The sequence below is a fragment of the Primulina eburnea genome, chromosome 2 (assembly GCF_022965805.1).
Source record: "Primulina eburnea isolate SZY01 chromosome 2, ASM2296580v1, whole genome shotgun sequence".
Lineage (NCBI taxonomy): Eukaryota > Viridiplantae > Streptophyta > Magnoliopsida > Lamiales > Gesneriaceae > Primulina > Primulina eburnea.
Genome location: NC_133102.1, coordinates 25053721 through 25074765, shown reverse-complemented (window position 1 = coordinate 25074765; position 21045 = coordinate 25053721). Strand labels below are relative to the sequence as shown.

The 21045-nt window shown below is 41.8% G+C and overlaps 1 protein-coding gene across 1 annotated transcript; it reads left to right on the top strand.

Annotated features, from left to right (window-relative positions):
* The first annotated feature begins 8031 nt into the window (after nucleotides 1-8031).
* LOC140824179 (uncharacterized) lies at nucleotides 8032-10091 on the top strand. The gene is made up of 2 exons (XM_073185775.1): nucleotides 8032-9183; nucleotides 9369-10091. The coding sequence occupies exons 1-2, from the start codon at nucleotides 8032-8034 to the stop codon at nucleotides 10089-10091; spliced, it is 1875 nt and encodes a 624-aa protein (XP_073041876.1).
* The last annotated feature ends 10954 nt before the right edge of the window (nucleotides 10092-21045 follow it).

Below are 21045 nucleotides of genomic sequence, written 5' to 3'. Positions count from 1 at the left end.
ATTCTGACTGAGAAAAGAGATATTTCAGGCTCTTATGATCGGAATAGATCTCGAATTTCTCGCCATAGAGATAATGACGCCAGATCTTAAGTGCAAACACAATCGCCGCCAATTCAAGATCATGAATCGGATAACGAGTCTCGTGCGGCTTCAGCTGTCTAGAGGCGTACGCTATCACGTGCCCTCGCTGCATAAGAACACATCCTAACCCTCTGTGAGATGCGTCACAGTATACAACGAACTCACCTGTACCTGCAGGAATCGTCAATACAGGCGCACTAGTCAGCCTCTTCTTCAGCTCTACAAAACTGGCTTCACAATCTTCGGACCACACAAATGGCATATTCTTCTGTGTCAACTGGGTGATAGGCTTCGCTATACTGGAGAAATCTCGGATAAAACGACGATAATACCCGGCTAAACCCATGAAACTGCGTATCTCAGGCACAGAAGTCGGTCTCGGCCAACTGATCACAGCCTCAACTTTACTCGGATCTACCGCAATACCATCTCCAGATATAATATGCCCCAAGAAGACAACCTGTCTCAGCCAGAATTCACACTTGGACAGTTTGGCATACAACCGCTCATTCCTCAAAGTCTTCAACACAATTCTCAGATGATCTGCATGCTCAGTCAAACTCTTCGAATACACCAAGATGTCGTCAATAAACACAATCACAAAATCATCTAAATATCTCTGAAAAATGCGGTTCATCAAACTCATAAACACCGCAGGTGCATTCGTCAAACCAAAAGGCATAACAACAAACTCGTAATGTCCATACCTGGTTCGGAATGCAGTCTTCGGAATATCAACGTCTCTAACTCGGAGCTGATGATACCCTGATCTCAAATCAATCTTCGAATATACCGAAGATCCCTGTAACTGATCAAACAGATCGTCGATGCGAGGCAAAGGATATTTGTTCTTCACTGTTGCCTTGTTCAACTGTCTATAATCAATACACAGTCGCATCGAACCATCTTTCTTTCTAACGAAAAGCACCGGAGCACCCCAAGGTGATACACTGGGTCTGATATATCCCTTGGACAGAAGATCCTCCAACTGTGCTTTCAACTCTTTCAGTTCAACAGGCGCCATCCTATACGGAGCTCTCGAGATAGGAACACTGCCTGGCACAAGATCAATGCTGAAATCAACCTCTCGAACTGGAGGCAACCCAGGAATCTCATCGGGGAAAACATCTGCAAACTCGCAAACCACTGGCAAATCTTCCAATGCTGGGCTCGACTTCAGTAAATCTACTGAATATACAAGAAAGCCCTCTGCTCCTCTCTAAAGCAATCTACTCATAGTCAGAGCAGATACTAAGGGAATCCGAGATCTGGAACCCTTGCCGTAAAATTTCCACTCATCTGTCAGTTCAGGTCTGAATCTGACAATCTTGTGGAAACAATCTACTGTGGCCCTGTACTTGATCAACATGTCTATGCCAACTATACAATCAAAATCAGCTAAACCAAGTACTACACAATCAAGATCAATCTCATGCCCCTCAAACTGAAGCATACAGTGTCTAACAGTAGTCACAGATATCAAACCACTTCCCAACGGAGAAGCTATAGACACTACTGTCGACATCGACTCAACAGGCAATGCATGTCTCAATGCAAAATGTTCAGAGATGAATGTATGTGATGCCCCTGTGTCTATCAACACATATGCAGGATAACCACAAAGGAAGCAATTACCTGCAATGACGTCATCTGGCGCCTCCTGCGCCTGCTCCTCTGTCAGGGCAAAAACACGTGCCTGCTGTCTGGGAGGCTGACTCATCGTCTGACTACCTCCTGGCCTCTGCTGGGTCTGTGTGGAGGGTGGCTGAAAGGAGTGCACAGAGGATGCCTGTCTCTCCATCTGTGGCGCTGGTGCTGATGATCCTGTGCTCTGGAATCGTTGTGCACCTCTCTGGGGACAAACTCTGGCAAAGTGTCCCTGTTGCCTACAGATGTTGCAGCGTCCCAGAACTCCTTGACACTGCTCCGTCGCATGTCGCCCTCCGCATGAACCACAGTATGCGCCACTATACTCTGACCCCTGACTTCTCTGTCGAGATCCACTCGAACTCGATGAACTACTCCAGATTTCTTAAACTGTTTGCCCTTGGCCTTCAGAAAGTCCTTCTTGCCACTACCACTAGCTCCACTGTCAAAACGAGGAGGAGGTGGTGGAAACTGCACGGTCGTGGACTGTGGCGGTCTCTGCCCCTGAACACCGTAGGAAGCTCCTCGCTGCCTGATCAAGCCAGCCTCTGCTCCCTTCGCTCGGTTCAGTGCCTCTGAAAAAGTACTAGGCCGGCCCGTGTTCACCAAAGTAAAGACATCGGGATTCAGTCCGTTGATGAACTGATCGGCCACTGCCTCGTCGTTTCCGGCCACATGCGGTGCAAATCGCAGCAAAGCAGAAAATTTAGCGACATACTCCTCAATGTTCCACTGTCCCTGCCTCAAATTAGCAAACTCAGCCCCTTTGTCTTTTCTGTAGGAGACTGGGAAAAAGCGCTGATAAAACTCATCTTTGAAGACTTTCCACGTGATATCAATGCCTCGGTGCTCCAAGGCTCTCTTCGTCGTCAACCACCAGCTCTTGGAAACCTCTTGCATCTGATGCCCTATCAGCTTCACACGTCGTTCGTCAGTGTAAGCCAAAGACTCAAACAACATTTCGATATCATCGAGCCAGCTCTCGCACTCTACTGCACTCTCTGTGCCCTTCAGGGTAGGCGGATGGAAAGACTGAAATCTCTTCAATAAAGTCTCCATCGGCGTAGCAGTAACATCCATCTGTGCACCTGATGTGCTACCCTGCTCTGGCTGAGGTATACGTCTAGGCGGCATAAATCTGATTATCAAACTGATTAGTACCCAATCAATATCATCTGTCTCAGCCCTCCTCTGATCATATACTCTGATCGAGAATCGGTTCTGATTCAGGCTTGACATGCTGTAAATAAATTCAGATAATACAACACAACATATAATAGGGAAAACAACAAAGCATGCTAGCATCTCAAAAGCAAGGAAGATGACTCGATCTACCCCGCTCATTCTATTCTATTTCAATCTACAGAACCTACGGCTCTGATACCACCTGTTGTGGGGACCCGGGTTCTAACTCAATTCTTTTGGGATTTAATTGGATCTTTATTATAAATGGCGGGTCAAAATTTTTTACTTTCTAACATTTAAACGAATGTTAACATGAAGCATCTCATTTTTATTTAAAACAACATCAGTCATCAAACATTACATGTCGTGATCTAGTAGCCTTACTTGTTATACATGTTATAAGAACAACATAACATCTCTAGTAACAACATGAAACTACTAGTACAACATAAGAAGTCTTCTGCTACACCCGGCATCACCACGCTATCAACTCTCTCGTCCTCGTCGTGACCCTGATCCTGCCCCACCTGTTGCCATGCACACATACAGACACGACAACAGCCGGATAACTCCGGTGAGAACATATCCCAGTATAAAACATGGATGCATGCAATGTAATACATCATGTACAAATGCATAACATAAATCCAGTAACATGAATATACATCTAAACATGTAGTAGAATACAAATCTATATTCAACAATTCAAATCTTGACTCGACTCTTTTCTAATCTAGGGATCCCGGTGTGAATAAGACGGTCTGTTACCTACCCAACCACTCGGGGCAACGGTACGTCTTATTCCTAGACTTCGGTCAACTCTGTATCGAGGGTCTACACATATAGCAAATCTGCTTCTATGCGTCGATACACCGAAACGTCTAGTTTTGGCAAGTCTGCCAATCTCTCCTATCTCAGGACTCGAATATAAATCAATAAACAAGGCATTACATAATCAATGTAATAACAATCTAGTATGTGATTTAGGGAAACTCGTATCAAATCTGAATCGAGTTGTGCAATCCCATGACCACATGAATTATACCTTTCTTGTCGAACTGTCTGTCGAGATCTCGAATCAAATGTCAAACCTGTCACCTCAGATCTGAAACGGCAATGTGTAGACACCCAATATCAATCTCTAACTCAAAGCAACATATATGCCAATCAATAATAAATCTCAGTACAAATCTACGGCATAACAGCGTATTCTCGCAATATCGATCAACTCAATCTCAACAAACAATATCATAATCAATCCCAATTACTCATAATCTCATCCAATACAAACATGTATACTAAATTCTGCATAATCTTCACATAATACATGCTGGAAAATCGAACCTATAGCATACGACATTCGTAATTCAATCCGTTTACGTTTTTACTGATGCTTAGTATAGCAAGAACACATATTCTAACTCAAATCTAAGTTTCTCTCAACATACACAATCTGAATCTTGTTGAAATGTAATAAAACTTACATCCTCTTGAAGCTAACACTGAGAGGAGCTCAAAACCGAAATCGGATTAAAGTTTGGATGTATGAATCTTACAAAATCAAAATTTGAAAGCATGAGGAATGAAGCTTTCTCTCTCCCTGAAATCCTTCGGTGCTTGCTTCTGAATGAGGAAAACGAATGACCTCTATTTATATCTTGCATGTTATATAACACATGGCTTATTCTTCAAAGGGCACGCATGACCGCGGGTGCGGTACACTAACAGCGCGGGTGCGCTATGCTCACGGCGAATTAATCTAAAATTTCAGCACTTAGACCGCGGGTGCGGTCCTTACATGACCGCGGGTGCGGTCTCACACCGCGGGTGCGGTCGAGTTAGCACCGCAGGTGCAGTGTGGCTTCGGCCATGCCTTCAAAATCCTCATTTAAGTGTCATGTATTCTTACCTCTATGAGTCTAGCATCAATGGAAACTGATAATTCTCGAGCCTTACAAAGTCTGTCCCCAGAGGAGTGTACAGCAAGGCCAAAGTGGAAGAGCATCCGGGTCAGTACCTCAGTTTGAGCGGCAGGCATCATCAGTTCACTCTTTTCAGCCTCCACCAGCATCGACTCCATCCAGAGGTCGTGGTAGTCAGACAGTGACTCAACCTCCGAGGCAACAGGCCCAGGTGTTTGCGTTGACAGAGGAGCAAGCACAAGATGCACCAGATGATGTTATAGTAGGTAACTGCTCTCTTTATGGTTATCCTGCGTATATCTTGATAGATACAGGTGCATCACATACATTCATTTCAGAGCGATTTGCATTATTGCATTCATTGCCTGTTGAGTCTTTGCTAGATGTTGTGTCTATTAATTCCCCGTTGGGAAGTGGATTGATATCTGTAACTACGGTTAGACATTGCATTCTACAGTTTGAGGGGCATGAGATTGACCTAGATTGTATAGTGTTGGGTCTAGCTGATTTTGATTGTATAGTCGGTATTGACATGCTAACGAAGTACAGAGCTACCGTGGATTGTTTCCACAAGATTGTCAGATTCAGACCCGAGATGACAGACGAGTGGAAATTCTACGGGAAGGGTTCCAGATCTCGGATTCCCTTGATTTCGGCTCTTACTATGAATAGATTGTTACAGAAAGGAGCAGATGGGTTCTTTATTTATGCTGTAGATATGCAGAAGTCGAGCCGGGCGTTGGCAGACATACAAGTAGTGCGGGAATTTCCAGATATTTTTCCAGATGAGATCCCAGGATTACTGATAAGCACGAATTATATAGCGTTTTAGGGATTATATTTTGTCGCATTCGTGCTTATCTGGCAATTTTATTCCGAGTTTCGCGCTTAATTCGATTAATTTTGGCTATTTGTAGGTTTGACCAAGAGAGGGCGAAAGCCAAAGAAATGAGAGAAAAGTCAAACTCCGCAATGCCACATCAGAAATACCCGGAAAAATAGGAAGAAGATATGAAGTCCAGACACAGAGTCTACACAGACCCCGTGTAAGGGTCAGTGTGCAGCAATTTCCAAAGAAGAGAAAAGCAGAGTGTAGACGGACCTGTAAACGGACCCCTGCACGGGGTCCGTGCCTCATACGCCAAAGGAAGACAAATAACAGAGTCTACACGGACCCCTTGCCAGACCTATATCCGGGGTCCGTGCTTGTCATCATCCAGAGAAGAAAAATCCAGAGTCTACACGGACCCCTGGACGGACCCAGGCACGGGGTCCGTGTCCACCATTCCGGAAGAATTTTGAGGCAGAGTCTACACGGACCCTTGCCCGGATGCAAGCACGGGGTCCGTGTATGCAATATCAGATCGAGAATTTGGCAAAGATTTTGTTCGCGATTTGGGAGATATAAAAAGAAAATAACCTAACAAAAAGGCGGTTGTTGAATATTCGAAGAGGCGGCCGACTTTTGGAGAAGAAGGGAAGATTTGCGACCCGGAAAAGACGGCGACAACGTGGGCGAAAGACAACGCAATTTACACGCAAGATCCGCGCGCCATCATGGAGAATCTCTCTTCTTTTTAATTTCTTATTTTCAGACATGAATTCAACATTTAAATTTGATTTTAGTCTTGAATTTATGGAGTAGTTTTCTTTTGTGATCGGGACCATGATACGGGACAAACGTTTGATTTCTATTTATTCATTGAAGTATTTGATTTATAAACTTGTTCCCTGTTATTGATTAATATTCGTATAAATTTCGTGCTTTTAATCTGGCCAATTATTTGCATGTTTGTCGTTCAATCTCGACTCGAAAGAGAACAGATTGAGTTTAGCTTCGAAAATATTGATCAACACACGGTTAAACCGACTAGAAATAGTATTCGGTTTCAGTGTGCGATTGTAGGCGACAGCTGTAATTCATTCATTGTTAAATGCGTTTTTGTTTAATTAAATTCAATTAGAGATAATTGAACTGTTAAATAAAAATAGGATTATAAATTCTAGAAATAGATTTATGATTAAATCATGGAATTGCATCGTGATGTTGAATAATTTGTGGTTAAATAATTCCAGTGCATGATTTTAATCAAAGTTTGTTACCGTCGTGTGTTCCCGGTCATCCTATTTAAATTTGAAAATCCCAAGTTCTAAGCCTCTCTGATATTCGATTTAGCCATTAAATTTGCATAACTTAGTTTAAAATTTACGTAGTTGAATTAAAAATCAAATCACTTATTATTGTTTGCCTAGATTAAATAAATTAATTAAATCTTAGTAATTAAATAATAGTCTCTGTGGGATCGATACTTGGACGTCTGTCCATTTACTATAACTTGACCTAGTCCGCTTGCTAGAATTAATCCCAACCGAAATCGTCGGTCAAGTTTTTGGCGCCGTTGCCGGGGACTATTTATTTAATATTAGGATAAATTATTTGTTTGAGACTAGGCTTTTATTCTTAGTTTTAAATTTTTCAGTTATTCTATTCTTTAGTATTTTAATTAATTTTGTTTCAGTTTTTCTTATTATATACTCTTTTGGTGCTTAAATTGTGCACTTAAATTTTTGATTTCAGGGGTTAGCTCGTGTTATATGAACCGTGCTCAGGACGTCAAAAATCTAGTGCCACTTGATCTGGAGATTGAAAGCACCCTTCGCAGCATCCGCAGAAATCGAAGGAACAACAACCTGTCTTTTGAGTCCGAGTCTGAAGCAGAACCTGAAATAGATCTTAAACCAGAATTCGAAGGAATGGCCGGAGAAGAGGATGAACGTACATTGATGGAACTTCATCGGCCAGCATTTGGAGGTTATGGGTCTAGTATCATCCGCCCTACGATTCAGGCAAATTCATTCGAGCTGAAGCCAGGCATCATCCAGATGATCCAAATGCAAGTAAAGTTCGGTGGAGCACCATCTGAAGACCCCAATGCACATCTGGAGAATTTTCTGTCAATCTGTGATACGATCAAGTGCAATGGGGTGAGTACTGATGCCATACGACTCAGACTATTTCCATTCTCCTTGCAAGGAGAAGCTATGGAGTGGCTTCGCGACCTTCCAGCTGGTTCTATCACTACTTAGGATGGGCTAGTTGAGTTCTTCATGCACAGGTATTTTCCCCCTACTAAGATTACACAACTGCGAAATGAAATCACTTCATTTAGACAGAGAGATGGGGAATCACTGAAAGATGTTGAGAATGTGCCCGAGACATGGTTTTTCAGTAGGCCAACAGGTGGAGACATTTTACTATGGGGTAGATCCTTCTGTGAGATCTATGCTTGATGCGGCAGCAAATGGGAGTCTATACAGGAAAACGCCAACCGCAGCGCTCGAAATCATATCTAATATGGCCGAGAGCAATGTGGGTTGGCAAGACAACCGCAGGGAGAAGAAAGTAGGATTCCTTGAGATGGATGCTTTGACAGCGATTACAGCAAAACTTGATGGATTGACACATCAGATGTCACAGTTACAAGCGCAGAAGTCAATACCAGTCAAGTCAGTGAATCAGATCCAAGGAAATGCTGAAATGGGTGGTGGCCCATCTTGCGACATGCCATTCATGCCGGATATTCCTTGTGAGGAAATACAGTGTTTTGGAGGGGATTCAGTAAATTATTTGGGAAACCAGGGGCGTCAGCAGAACAATCCATACAGTTTCTCTTACAATCCAGGCTGGAGGAATCATCCAAATTTCGGGTGGAGACAGTCAGAAAATGCTGTTGTGCCATTACAGTTTAATCCTCCACAGCATCCTACACAGCAAAGGCCTCCTCAACAACCACCTAAACCTCCACAAGGTGCTGGACCTTCTATGCCACCCGGTTTTAAGCCACAAGATGGCAAGTCAAACCTTGAGGACATGCTTGCGAAGTACATAGCAGGGAATGAGATGAGATGGCAAAATCATGATGCCATGATGCAAAGAGTGGAGACTCAACTAGGACAGCTAGCGACACAAATTTCTACACGAGCTCCGGGTTCACTACCTAGTGACACGGAAAAGAATCCTAAAGGTGTCAATGCAGTCACGGTGACGTCTCCTATAAAGCAAGAGGTGGTTGATGTCGATAATTATGCGAAGGAGCAGGAATTATCAAAGCAAGGATCCAATGACACGAAGGAGAAAGGTAAGCCCCTAAACTTGAACTCCAATATTGATATTAATTCGCTCCCTTTTCCCCAACGAGCTAAGCAACTGCAATTGGATACTCAATTTTCAAAATTCCTTGAAATTTTCAAAAAGCTGCACATAAATATCCCATTTGCAGAAGCTTTAGCTCAAATGCCCTCATATGCAAAGTTTCTTAAAGAAATTTTATCAAACAAGAGGAAACTGGTAGATTTTGAGACAGTTAAGCTTTCGGAGGAATGTTCTGCAATTTTACAAAATAAACTCCCTCCGAGCTTAAGGATCCAGGTAGTTTCTCTATCCCTTGTACTATTGGAACTTCGAATTTTAATAAAGCGTTGTGTGACTTAGGCGCAAGCATTAACTTGATGCCATATTCATGTTTTGAGAAGTTGAAAATAGGTGAGGTGAAACCAACTACAATTTCCCTACAGTTAGCTGATAGGTCAATTAAATATCCTAGGGGAGTTGTGGAGGATGTGTTGGTGAAGGTTGATAAGTTTATTTTCCCAGTGGACTTTGTGGTGTTAGATATGGAAGAGGATCGTGAGATTCCTCTTATTTTAGGAAGACCGTTTTTAGCCACGGGAAAAGCTCTGATAGATGTACAAAAGGGTGAGTTGGTGTTGAGATTGAATGATGAGAGTGTGGTGTTTAATGTTTTTCAGTCCATCAAATATCCTAATGATACATCTAACTGTTTTAGAATTGATGCTACTGACGAACTTGTTGAGTGTGGTTCGCAGGAATTGATAGGTGAAGATCCTTTAGGAATTTGCTTGACTAATTCATGTCCAGGAAAGTTGGAAACTGAGGATGTTAAGGAATACATGCAGTACCTGGAAGCAGGCAGACCGATCTCAAAGACGAAAGAAAAATTCTTCGAGGAATTCCTATGCGATGATAAGGCAGAAGAGAAGTTGGAGGATGTAGAAGAACTCAAGTCGAAGGAGCTGAACTCATACATGAGTGTTGTTGGAGTGACGAGCTTACAATGTCAATATCATGCCAAGCTTGAGGGCACATATAACCAAGACCCATATGTAATATTGTATGATATTTACTATGGGCGGAAGCCGCTATTTGAGGGATGCTTCTCCGTAGTCAAGCTATAGACAATGAATTTAGCGCTTACTGGGAGGCAACCCAGTGTTTATTTTTAGTTTTCGTTTCCTGTTTTATTTTCGTTTTCTTTATTTTTGTTTTATGTATTTAGTTGATGAGTTAATCTCAGTGATTGGTGGTGCAGGTAATTTATCTACTGGCGGTGGAATTTATCAGGTGTGGGAAAATTTAGCAGGGCGACCGATCTCAAAATCTCGAACAGACCAGGACTTGCCGATCTCTACCTCTTTTCACCACGTACTCGACATCTGACCAGGGAAGTGTTTCTGTTTTCACATATTAGATAGTTCATTTTATATTGTTTTACACTGAGGGCAGTGTCAAGTTCAAAGTGTGGGGGTGGGTCAGTCTTGTTACACATCGTTGCACAACACTGAACATCACTTTTAACGTAGGAGGAGACTATTTTTAGACAAAGAACTCTTGTTTCACTTAATAATCGGATTAATTTGTTAGATTTTGGATCACCCGGAAAATGGTTTTGTGCCTAGTATTGAATGAGATGAGTCGTAGTTTCAAGGAGAGGGCCAGACATGAACCAGTTTTGTATCAACATTTTGTTCAATGCACGAGGTCAAACTTTTACTCGTTGATAGTGAATTGGTGAAATGAAAAAAAAAAAAAAAAAAATCAAAAAAAAAAAAAAAGAAAAAGAGAAATCGAACAACGATCCCTAGAACTTGTCTGATTAGCCCTCGAAGCGAAAATACGAACGATGGTGACTTAGGGATGATTTAGGCGATCTTTGAACCGTTTGAGCCTTTCAAGCCTGACCGATACATCATTCATTGCCCCTAGTAACCCCTTTTGAGCCTGAAAAAATCGAATGGTATGACACACAGTTAGCCCCCATTCGTCGGTTATTCAATATCCCACATCAACTACCTGAATCATAGCCTATACACTTTTTCCTACCTACATGTGAGAAAAATAAAACTCCTGTGCACATTGAAATGTTTTACTCCAATGGATTGAAAAATTATGTGTGAAGGAATCGATGAATTTTTATTCATGAAAAAAAAAAAAAAAAAAAAAAGAGGAGGAAAATGTATAGTGTTGAAAGCACCCGAAACAAAATTCTATGGGTGAAAGTTGATGGACAATGAGAAAGAAAAGGAGACGCTAGAGCTCTGGAATTGATGAAAAGACAATAACTGTTGACGAGTCGAAAGTTGAATGAATGTGATACAGGAATAATGTTTATTGTATCTCACTTTTGATTCCCTATCTTTTATTGTAGCCGTGAGCCTTGGCCTTACGTTATAAGCTTAAAAAGACCTATTAACCAAGTCACTGTCGTTCAACATTTAGTAGAGAGGGGTATGAAAGTCAAGCATATGGGGCGTTTCGATATCAAATAAAAAAATAAGTGATCATGAAACCAAGTAGCTGAAGATGAGTACGAGTCTGACCTACACACTACACACATCTTGTTCTGTTGATCCTTACTGGGTAAATGTTTGAATCTTAAATTGCAACGAAAGCGAGTCTTGTGATATGCGAAGCATGATCTTCTGACCGGGGGTGAAAGAATTTGACAAATTGAGAAGTTTTGATTGTGTCTCTAGAGTTCTGAATCTGAAATATTTCTCATCTTTATTTTTCTCTGATTTGTTCGAGGACGAACAAAGGTTAAGTGTGGGGGAGTTGATAAGCACGAATTATATAGCGTTTTAGGGATTATATTTTGTCGCATTCGTGCTTATCTGGCAATTTTATTCCGAGTTTCGCGCTTAATTCGATTAATTTTGGCTATTTGTAGGTTTGACCAAGAGAGGGCGAAAGCCAAAGAAATGAGAGAAAAGTCAAACTCCGCAATGCCACATCAGAAATACCCGGAAAAATAGGAAGAATATATGAAGTCCAGACACAGAGCAATTTCCAAAGAAGAGAAAAGCAGAGTGTAGACGGACCTGTAAACGGACCCCTGCACGGGGTCCGTGCCTCATACGCCAAAGGAAGACAAATAACAGAGTCTACACGGACCCCTTGCCAGACCTATATCCGGGGTCCGTGCTTGTCATCATCCAGAGAAGAAAAATCCAGAGTCTACACGGACCCCTGGACGGACCCAGGCACGGGGTCCGTGTCCACCATTCCGGAAGAATTTTGAGGCAGAGTCTACACGGACCCTTGCCCGGATGCAAGCACGGGGTCCGTGTATGCAATATCAGATCGAGAATTTGGCAAAGATTTTGTTCGCGATTTGGGAGATATAAAAAGAAAATAACCTAACAAAAAGGCGGTTGTTGAATATTCGAAGAGGCGGCCGACTTTTGGAGAAGAAGGGAAGATTTGCGACCCGGAAAAGACGGCGACAACGTGGGCGAAAGACAACGCAATTTACACGCAAGATCCGCGCGCCATCATGGAGAATCTCTCTTCTTTTTAATTTCTTATTTTCAGACATGAATTCAACATTTAAATTTGATTTTAGTCTTGAATTTATGGAGTAGTTTTCTTTTGTGATCGGGACCATGATACGGGACAAACGTTTGATTTCTATTTATTCATTGAAGTATTTGATTTATAAACTTGTTCCCTGTTATTGATTAATATTCGTATAAATTTCGTGCTTTTAATCTGGCCAATTATTTGCATGTTTGTCGTTCAATCTCGACTCGAAAGAGAACAGATTGAGCTTAGCTTCGAAAATATTGATCAACACACGGTTAAACCGACTAGAAATAGTATTCGGTTTCAGTGTGCGATTGTAGGCGACAGCTGTAATTCATTCATTGTTAAATGCGTTTTTGTTTAATTAAATTCAATTAGAGATAATTGAACTGTTAAATAAAAATAGGATTATAAATTCTAGAAATAGATTTATGATTAAATCAGGGAATTGCATCGTGATGTTGAATAATTTGTGGTTAAATAATTCCAGTGCATGATTTTAATCAAAGTTTGTTACCGTCGTGTGTTCCCGGTCATCCTATTTAAATTTGAAAATCCCAAGTTCTAAGCCTCTCTGATATTCGATTTAGCCATTAAATTTGCATAACTTAGTTTAAAATTTACGTAGTTGAATTAAAAATCAAATCACTTATTATTGTTTGCCTAGATTAAATAAATTAATTAAATCTTAGTAATTAAATAATAGTCTCTGTGGGATCGATACTTGGACGTCTGTCCATTTACTATAACTTGACCTAGTCCGCTTGCTAGAATTAATCCCAACCGAAATCGTCGGTCAATTACCTCCGGTTCGTGAAGTAGATTTCAGTATTGATCTTACACCAGGAACCGTCCCTATTTCGAGAGCTCCGTATAGGATGGCACCCATCGAACTAAAAGAACTGAAAGCACAGTTAGAAGATCTTCTGGCCAAGGGATATATCAGACCTAGTGTATCTCCTTGGGGCGCTCCGGTGCTGTTTGTGCGGAAGAAAGACGGTTCGATGCGCTTGTGTATAGACTACCGGCAGCTGAACAAGGCAACGATCAAGAATAAATATCCTTTGCCTAGGATTGATGATTTATTTGATCAGTTGCAGGGATCCTCCGTGTATTCGAAGATTGATTTGCGTTCTGGATATCATCAGCTCAGAGTTCGAGATATAGACATACCAAAGATAGCATTTCGAACCAGGTATGGACATTATGAATTTATTGTCATGCCTTTTGGTTTAACCAATGCTCCTGCGGTATTTATGGGCTTGATGAACCAAGTGTTTCAGAGGTATTTAGATGAATTTGTGATTGTCTTCATTGATGACATTTTGGTGTATTCGAAGAATAGGAATGAGCATGCAGAACATCTCAGGATTGTGTTGCAGACACTGAGAAATGAGAGATTGTATGCTAAATTGTCAAAGTGTGAGTTTTGGTTGAATCGAGTTGTCTTTTTGGGACACATTATATCTGGAGATGGTATTTCTGTGGATCCGAGTAAAGTTGAAGCTGTGATCAGTTGGTCGAGACCGACTTCTGTGCCAGAAATACGCAGTTTCATGGGTCTGGCCGGATACTACAGAAGATTTATCAAAGATTTCTCCAGTATTGCAAAGCCAATAACTCAATTGACACAAAAGAATGCACCATTTGTTTGGTCAGAGGAGTGTGAGTCTAGCTTTGTTGAATTGAAGAAAAGGCTGACCAGTGCTCCAGTACTGACGATACCTTCAGGTACGGGTAATTTCGTTGTATATTGTGATGCTTCGCATAGAGGTTTGGGATGTGTTCTTATGCAGCGAGGCCATGTGATCGCATACGCCTCGAGACAATTGAAGCCACATGAGGTACGATACCCCATTCATGATCTGGAATTGGCGGCTATCGTATTTGCATTAAAGATTTGGCGTCATTATCTCTATGGCGAGAAATTTGAGATCTTCTCCGATCACAAAAGCCTGAAATACTTATTTTCTCAATTAGAATTGAATATGAGGCAGCGTAGATGGCTAGATCTTCTGAAAGACTTTGACTGTGAAATCAAATATTATCCAGGGAAGTCAAATGCAGCAGCAGATGCCTTGAGTCGTAAGGTATGTTCTTTATCCTTATCGACGATGGGTGTTAACAAGTTAGTTGAAAATTGCTGTTTCTCCGGATTAGCATTTGATACAGATAAAAAGCCATTACGACTTGCTGCTATCCAAGTTGAGCCCAATTTGATTATGAGGATCAAGGAAGCACAAAGAACCGATCAGAATGTGCAGAAATCAATCCAAATGGTCAGATCAGGGCATGTATCAGAATATCAGGTACGAGATCATGTGTTGTACGTGAATAACCGTCTAGTTGTGCCAGATGTTGCAGATTTGAGACAGCAGATTCTGACAGAGGCACATTGTAGTCGGTTCAGCATCCATCCGGGTGGCAGGAAGTTGTACAATGACTTGAAGACACAGTTCTGGTGGAAACAAATGAAGTCAGACATTGCCGAATTTGTGTCTAAGTGTTTGAACTGCCAACAGGTAAAAGCCGAGAGGAAGAAGCCTGGTGGATTACTTCAGAGTTTATCTATTCCAGAATGGAAATGGGACCACATTTCCATGGATTTTGTGACAAAGTTACCCAGATCATCCAAGGGTTGTGATGCGATTTGGGTCATTATTTACAGACTGACCAAATCCGCTTGTTTCATTCCGTACAGAATGACGTATAGACAAGATCAGATGGCGGAGATTTATATTCGTGAGGTAGTCAGATTGCATGGAGTGCCGAAGTCTATCGTATCAGATCGTGATCCACGATTCACTTCACACTTCTGGCACAGTCTACAGCAGGCCTTAGGTACGACATTACACCTGAGTACTGCTTACCATCCTCAGACAGACGGACAGTCAGAGCAGACTATCCAGACTTTAGAGGATATGTTGAGAGCCGTCGTGCTAGATTTTGGCATTGGTTGGCAAGATTCTCTACCTCTTTGCGAATTCTCTTACAATAATAGCTATCAGACGAGCATTGAGATGGCACCGTTTGAAGCTTTGTATGGCAAGAAGTGCAGATCTCCGCTATACTGGGATGACGTTTCAGAAGTACCAGAACTTGGGCCAGATATGATTCGTGACATGACAGAGAAGGTGAAACTTATTCAGAAAAGGATGAAGACAGCACAAGATCGACAAGCAAAGTATGCCAATATCAGACGTAGACCGTTAGTATTCGAGGTCGGAAATAGAGTATTCTTAAAGATCTCTCCATTCAGAGGCGTTGTTCGATTTGGCAAACACGGGAAACTATCTCCTCGATACATTGGTCCTTATGAGATTCTTGAGAAGATTGGCGATCGAGCTTATCGACTTGCACTTCCTCCTTCTCTATCTGGGATACATGATGTCTTTCATGTATCGATGTTGCGTAAGTATATGCCAGATGTTTCTCATGTCATTCACCCTGACGAAGCTGAACTTGATCAGACATTGAGCTATATGGAACAACCGATACAGATCCTTGATCGGAAAGAAAAGAAGCTCAGAACGAAGAATATTCCACTCGTGAAAGTTCAATGGAGTCGTCATGGCATTGAGGAAGCGACGTGGGAGACAGAAGCAAATATGAGACAGAAACATCCCGGGTTATTTACATGATGTAAGTCATTGTTTACTTTTGCTTGTATTGCACCTTGTTGTACTTTAATTGATCATCTACAATTTCGAGGACAAAATCATTTCTTAGAGGGGGAGAAATGTAAGGCTCAAAGATTTAGTTATCATAATCAGGTGGATTCGTTGATAATTAAGATGATTGTAGATGTATTTCATTGGACTAGAACAGAAAGGGAAATGGATAATAAAGATGTGAAAGATAGTCAAAAGAATAAGTAAGGCCGAAGCTATGGCACATATGCGCGAAGGAATGCGCGCATATGCATGAGAATTCCAGTAGCATTGGCGCATATGCGCGGAAAGAGTGGCGCATATGCGCGACATTTACAGTAGCAGTGGCGCATATGCGCGGAAAGAGTGGCGCATATGCGCGATACCTACAGTAGCATTGGCGCATATGCGCGAGAGTAGTGGCGCATATGCGCGGAGCGTCCAGAACCATTGGCGCATATGCGCGAGTTTAGTGGCGCATATGCGCGAGTGCTAAATTTGCCGAGACAGTAGGTTCGGCGCATATGCGCGAGTAATGCCGCGCATATGCGCGAGACGTGTATTGCAAAGAACAAGCCATGTGTTCGAAACATGCAAAATATATATATAGCATTGCACGAATTCCTCTCCATTTTGCAGCAAGACTCGGAAGTTTCAGAAGAAAGCTCAACTTTTCTTTATCCTTTTAAATTGTGGTTTAACAAGATTTAGCCATCCAAATTTAAATCCGACTTTGGGTTTGAGCTCCTCTCGTTATTAGCTACAAAGTGATGTAAGTTTCATTTAATTTCAGCATGGTTCGAAATTCAGATGTTTAGGAAATTAGAATATGATAGTTATATTGTGTTCTTGACGTATTGAGCATGATATATTCGTAAACGGATCAAAGAAATGATATCATATGTATTTCCTATGACTTTCAGTATGATTTATGAATTGTTGGGATAGAATTATTGTGTTTTGGAGGAATATTGTATTAGATTATGACTGAAAATGAGATAGTGTTGATATTTGTTGAGATTTGGATTGACCGGTATCGAGAATTACGCCGTTATGCCGTCGACATGTATTGAGATCGCGTAGTGACTTGGATATATGTTGATTTAGATTAGAAATTGATAGAGTGCGTATCCAAATTTTCATTTCAGATTCGTATTGACGACCGTGACAGCGAGTCTACGACGAAAGGTATAGTACATGTTTTGTTTGGGGAATTACGACTCAAATGAGATCACATTTGAGTTTCCCAACCAAAATCACATACTTGTTTTATTGTTCATACCTTGATATGATTATGATTGTTATAGATTTGTTTATAGAACTTGTATTCAAATCTTGCTATGCTTTGTGTACAGATCGTGTAGCATTGCATTATGCTTGTTTACAGATTGTGTATTCATGCATTAAGATAGGGCAGTCTGGAGATCAGGCAGACTACTAGATGTTCGGCGATATCTCAGCTTAGGGGAAGATCACCGCCCCTATTGTAGACGCGGATACAGATCAGGCCGAAGTCTAGGAATAAGACGTACAGCACCTCGATTGGTAGGGTAGGTGACAGCCAGTGACGTCTTATTCACAACGGGATCCCTAGAGTTCTAGTCGAGTCGCATCTAGACATGATTAGATTCGCATTGCATGATTATATATGAATGACATTCATATCAGCATGTTTCATGTTTTAGATTGTTTTATTTCATGTATACATGTTTATACTGGGATTTGTTCTCACCGGTTTTCCGGCTGTTGTTATGTCTGTATGTGTGCATAACAACAGGTGGGGCAGGATCTGGGTCGAGACAGAGATGATCGTGTTAGCGTGGAGATCTCGGGCGTAGCAGATGGACCAGTAGTTGTCTTTTATTATGTATTGTCTTTTATTACTGGTTAGGGGGAACATACAGAGTAATACATGTATTTGATGTTTGTATGTTGTATTTAAATAAAGAACTCATGCTGGTTTGTTTACATTAGATTTAATGTTAAAAAGCGAAAAATTGACCCACGTTTTTATATTAATGATCCATTTAATCCCAAGAAAAAGAATAAGAGCCCGGGTCCCCACAATATTGCAGTACTTGTGGAGGTAAGCATGCCACAGAACAATGTCAAGGTGTAGTGGGCAGGTGTAACGTATGCAAACAACAGGGGCATTATGCCAAGGTCTGTCCTCAGAGGAGTGGTGCATCGAGATTCCAGGATGCAGGATCGTCTGCCTCCGTGACTCAGCCTGAGAGGCAAGCTTCATCTGTTCACTCATTTCAGCCGCCACCAGCACAGACCCAGCCTCGAGCCAGAGGTGGCCAGCCAGGGAGTCAGCCTCAGAGACAACAGGCTCAGGTGTTTGCCTTAACTGAAGAGCAAGCACATGATGCCCCAGATGATGTCATTGCAGGTAACTGTTTCCTTTGCGGTTATCCTGCTTATATACTGATAGATACGGGTGCATCGCATACATTCATATCAGAACGATTTGCATTATTGCATTCTCTGCCTGTTGAATCGTTACTAGATGTCGTGTCTATTACTTCTCCGTTAGGAAGTGGGTTGATATCGGTAACTACGGTTAGACATTGCATTCTACAGTTTGAGGGGCATGAAATTGACCTAGATTGTATAGTGTTGGGTCTGGCTGATTTTGATTGTATAGTCGGTATCGACATGCTAACAAAGTACAGAGCTACCGTGGATTGTTTCCACAAGATTGTCAGATTCAGACCCGAAATGACAGACGAGTGGAAATTCTACGGGAAGGGTTCCAGATCTCGGATTCCCTTGATTTCGGCTCTTACTATGAACAGATTGTTACAGAAAGGAGCAGATGGTTTCTTTATTTATGCTGCAGATATGCAAAAGTCGAGCCCGGCGTTGGCAGATATACCAGTAGTGCGGGAATTTGCTGATATTTTTCCAGATGAGATTCCAGGGTTACCTCCAATGCGAGAGGTAGATTTTAGTATAGATCTTATTCCAGGTACCACTCCTATTTCGAAAGCTCCTTATAGGATGGCGCCGATAGAGTTGAAAGAATTAAAGGCACAGTTGGAAGATCTTCTAGACAAGGGATATATCAGACCTAGTGTATCTCCTTGGGGCGCTCCGGTGCTATTTGTGCGAAAGAAAATGGATCGATGCGGTTGTGTATCGATTACCGGCAGTTGAATAAGGCAACGATCAAGAATAAATATCCTTTGCCTAGGATTGATGATTTATTTGATCAGTTGCAGGGATCCTCTGTGTATTCTAAGATTGATTTACGTTCTGAGTATCATCAGCTCAGAGTTCGAGATGTAGATATACCGAAGACAGCATTTCGAACCAGGTATGGGCATTACGAATTTATTGTCAAGCCTTTTGGTTTAACAAATGCTCCGGCGGTATTTATGGGATTGATGAATCAAATCTTTCAGAGGTATTTGGATGATTTTGTTATTGTCTTTATCGACGACATTCTGGTGTATTCTAAGAACAGGAATGAGCATGCAGAACATCTCAGAATTGTGTTGCAAACCCTGACAAATGAGAGATTGTATGCCAAATTGTCCAAGTGTGAGTTTTGGTTGAATCGAGTTGTATTCTTGGGGCATATCATTTCTGGAGATGGTATTTCTGTTGATCCGAGTAAAGTGGAAGCGGTGATCAGTTGGTCGAGACCGACTTCTGTACCAGAAATACGCAGTTTCATGGGCTTAGCCGGATACTACAGAAGATTTATTAAAGATTTCTCCAGTATTGCAAAGCCAATAACTCAATTGACGCAAAAGAATGCACCATTTGTTTGGTCAGAGGAGTGCGAGTGTAGCTTTCTAGAGTTGAAGAAAAGGCTGACCAGTGCTCCAGTACTGACGATACCTTCAGGTACGGGTGATTTCGTGGTATATTGTGATGCTTCTCATAGAGGTTTGGGATGTGTTCTTATGCAGCGAGGCCATGTGATCGCATACGCCTCGAGACAATTGAAGCCACATGAAGTTCGATACCCCATTCATGAGCTGGAATTGGCGGCTATCGTATTTGCATTAAAGATTTGGCGTCATTATCTCTACGGCGAGAAATTTGAGATCTTTTCCGATCACAAGAGCCTAAAGTACCTATTCTCTCAATCAGAACTGAATATGAGGCAGCGTAGATGGCTAGATCTTCTGAAAGACTTTGATTGCGAAATCAAATATTATCCAGGGAAGTCAAACGCAGCAGCAGATGCCTTGAGTCGAAAGGTATGTTCTTTATCTTTGTCGACGATAGGTGTTACGAATATGATTGAAGACTGTTGTTTGGCCGGGTTAACATTTAATACAGATAGTAAGCCACTACGACTGGCTGCTATTCAAGTTGAGCCGGACTTGATCATGAGGATCAAGGAAGCACAACGAACCGATCAGAATGTGCAAAGATCGATTCAAATGGTCAGATCAGGGCATTTGTCAGAATATCAGGTGCGTGAGCATATATTGTACGTCAATAACCGTCTTGTTGTGCCAGATGTTTCAGATTTGAAGCATCAGATTATGTCCGAAGCACACTGTAGTCGGTTTAGCATCCATCCTGGTGGCAGGAAGATGTACAATGATCTGAAGACCCAGTTCTGGTGGAAGCAGATGAAGTCAGACATCGCAGAGTATGTGTCTAAATGCTTGAACTGCCAACAGGTGAAGGCCGAGAGGAAGAAGCCCGGAGGGTTACTTCAAAGTTTAGCCATTCCAGAATGGAAATGGGATCACATTTCCATGGATTTTGTGACGAAGTTACCCCGATCTTCCCGAGGCTATGATGCGATTTGGGTCGTTATCGACAGATTGACCAAATCAGCTTGTTTCATTCCGTATAAATGACTTATCGGCATGATCAGATGGCGGAGATATATGTTCGAGAGATAGTCAGATTACATGGAGTGCCG

Coding starts and splice junctions, on each gene's coding strand:
- LOC140824179 (XM_073185775.1), top strand. CDS start 8,032: ATGTTGAGAATGTGCCCGAGACATGGTTTTTCAGTAGGCCAACAGGTG. Junction 9,184..9,368: donor TATCAAACAAGAGGAAACTG/GTAGATTTTGAG, acceptor TGTTTTGAGAAG/TTGAAAATAGGTGAGGTGAA.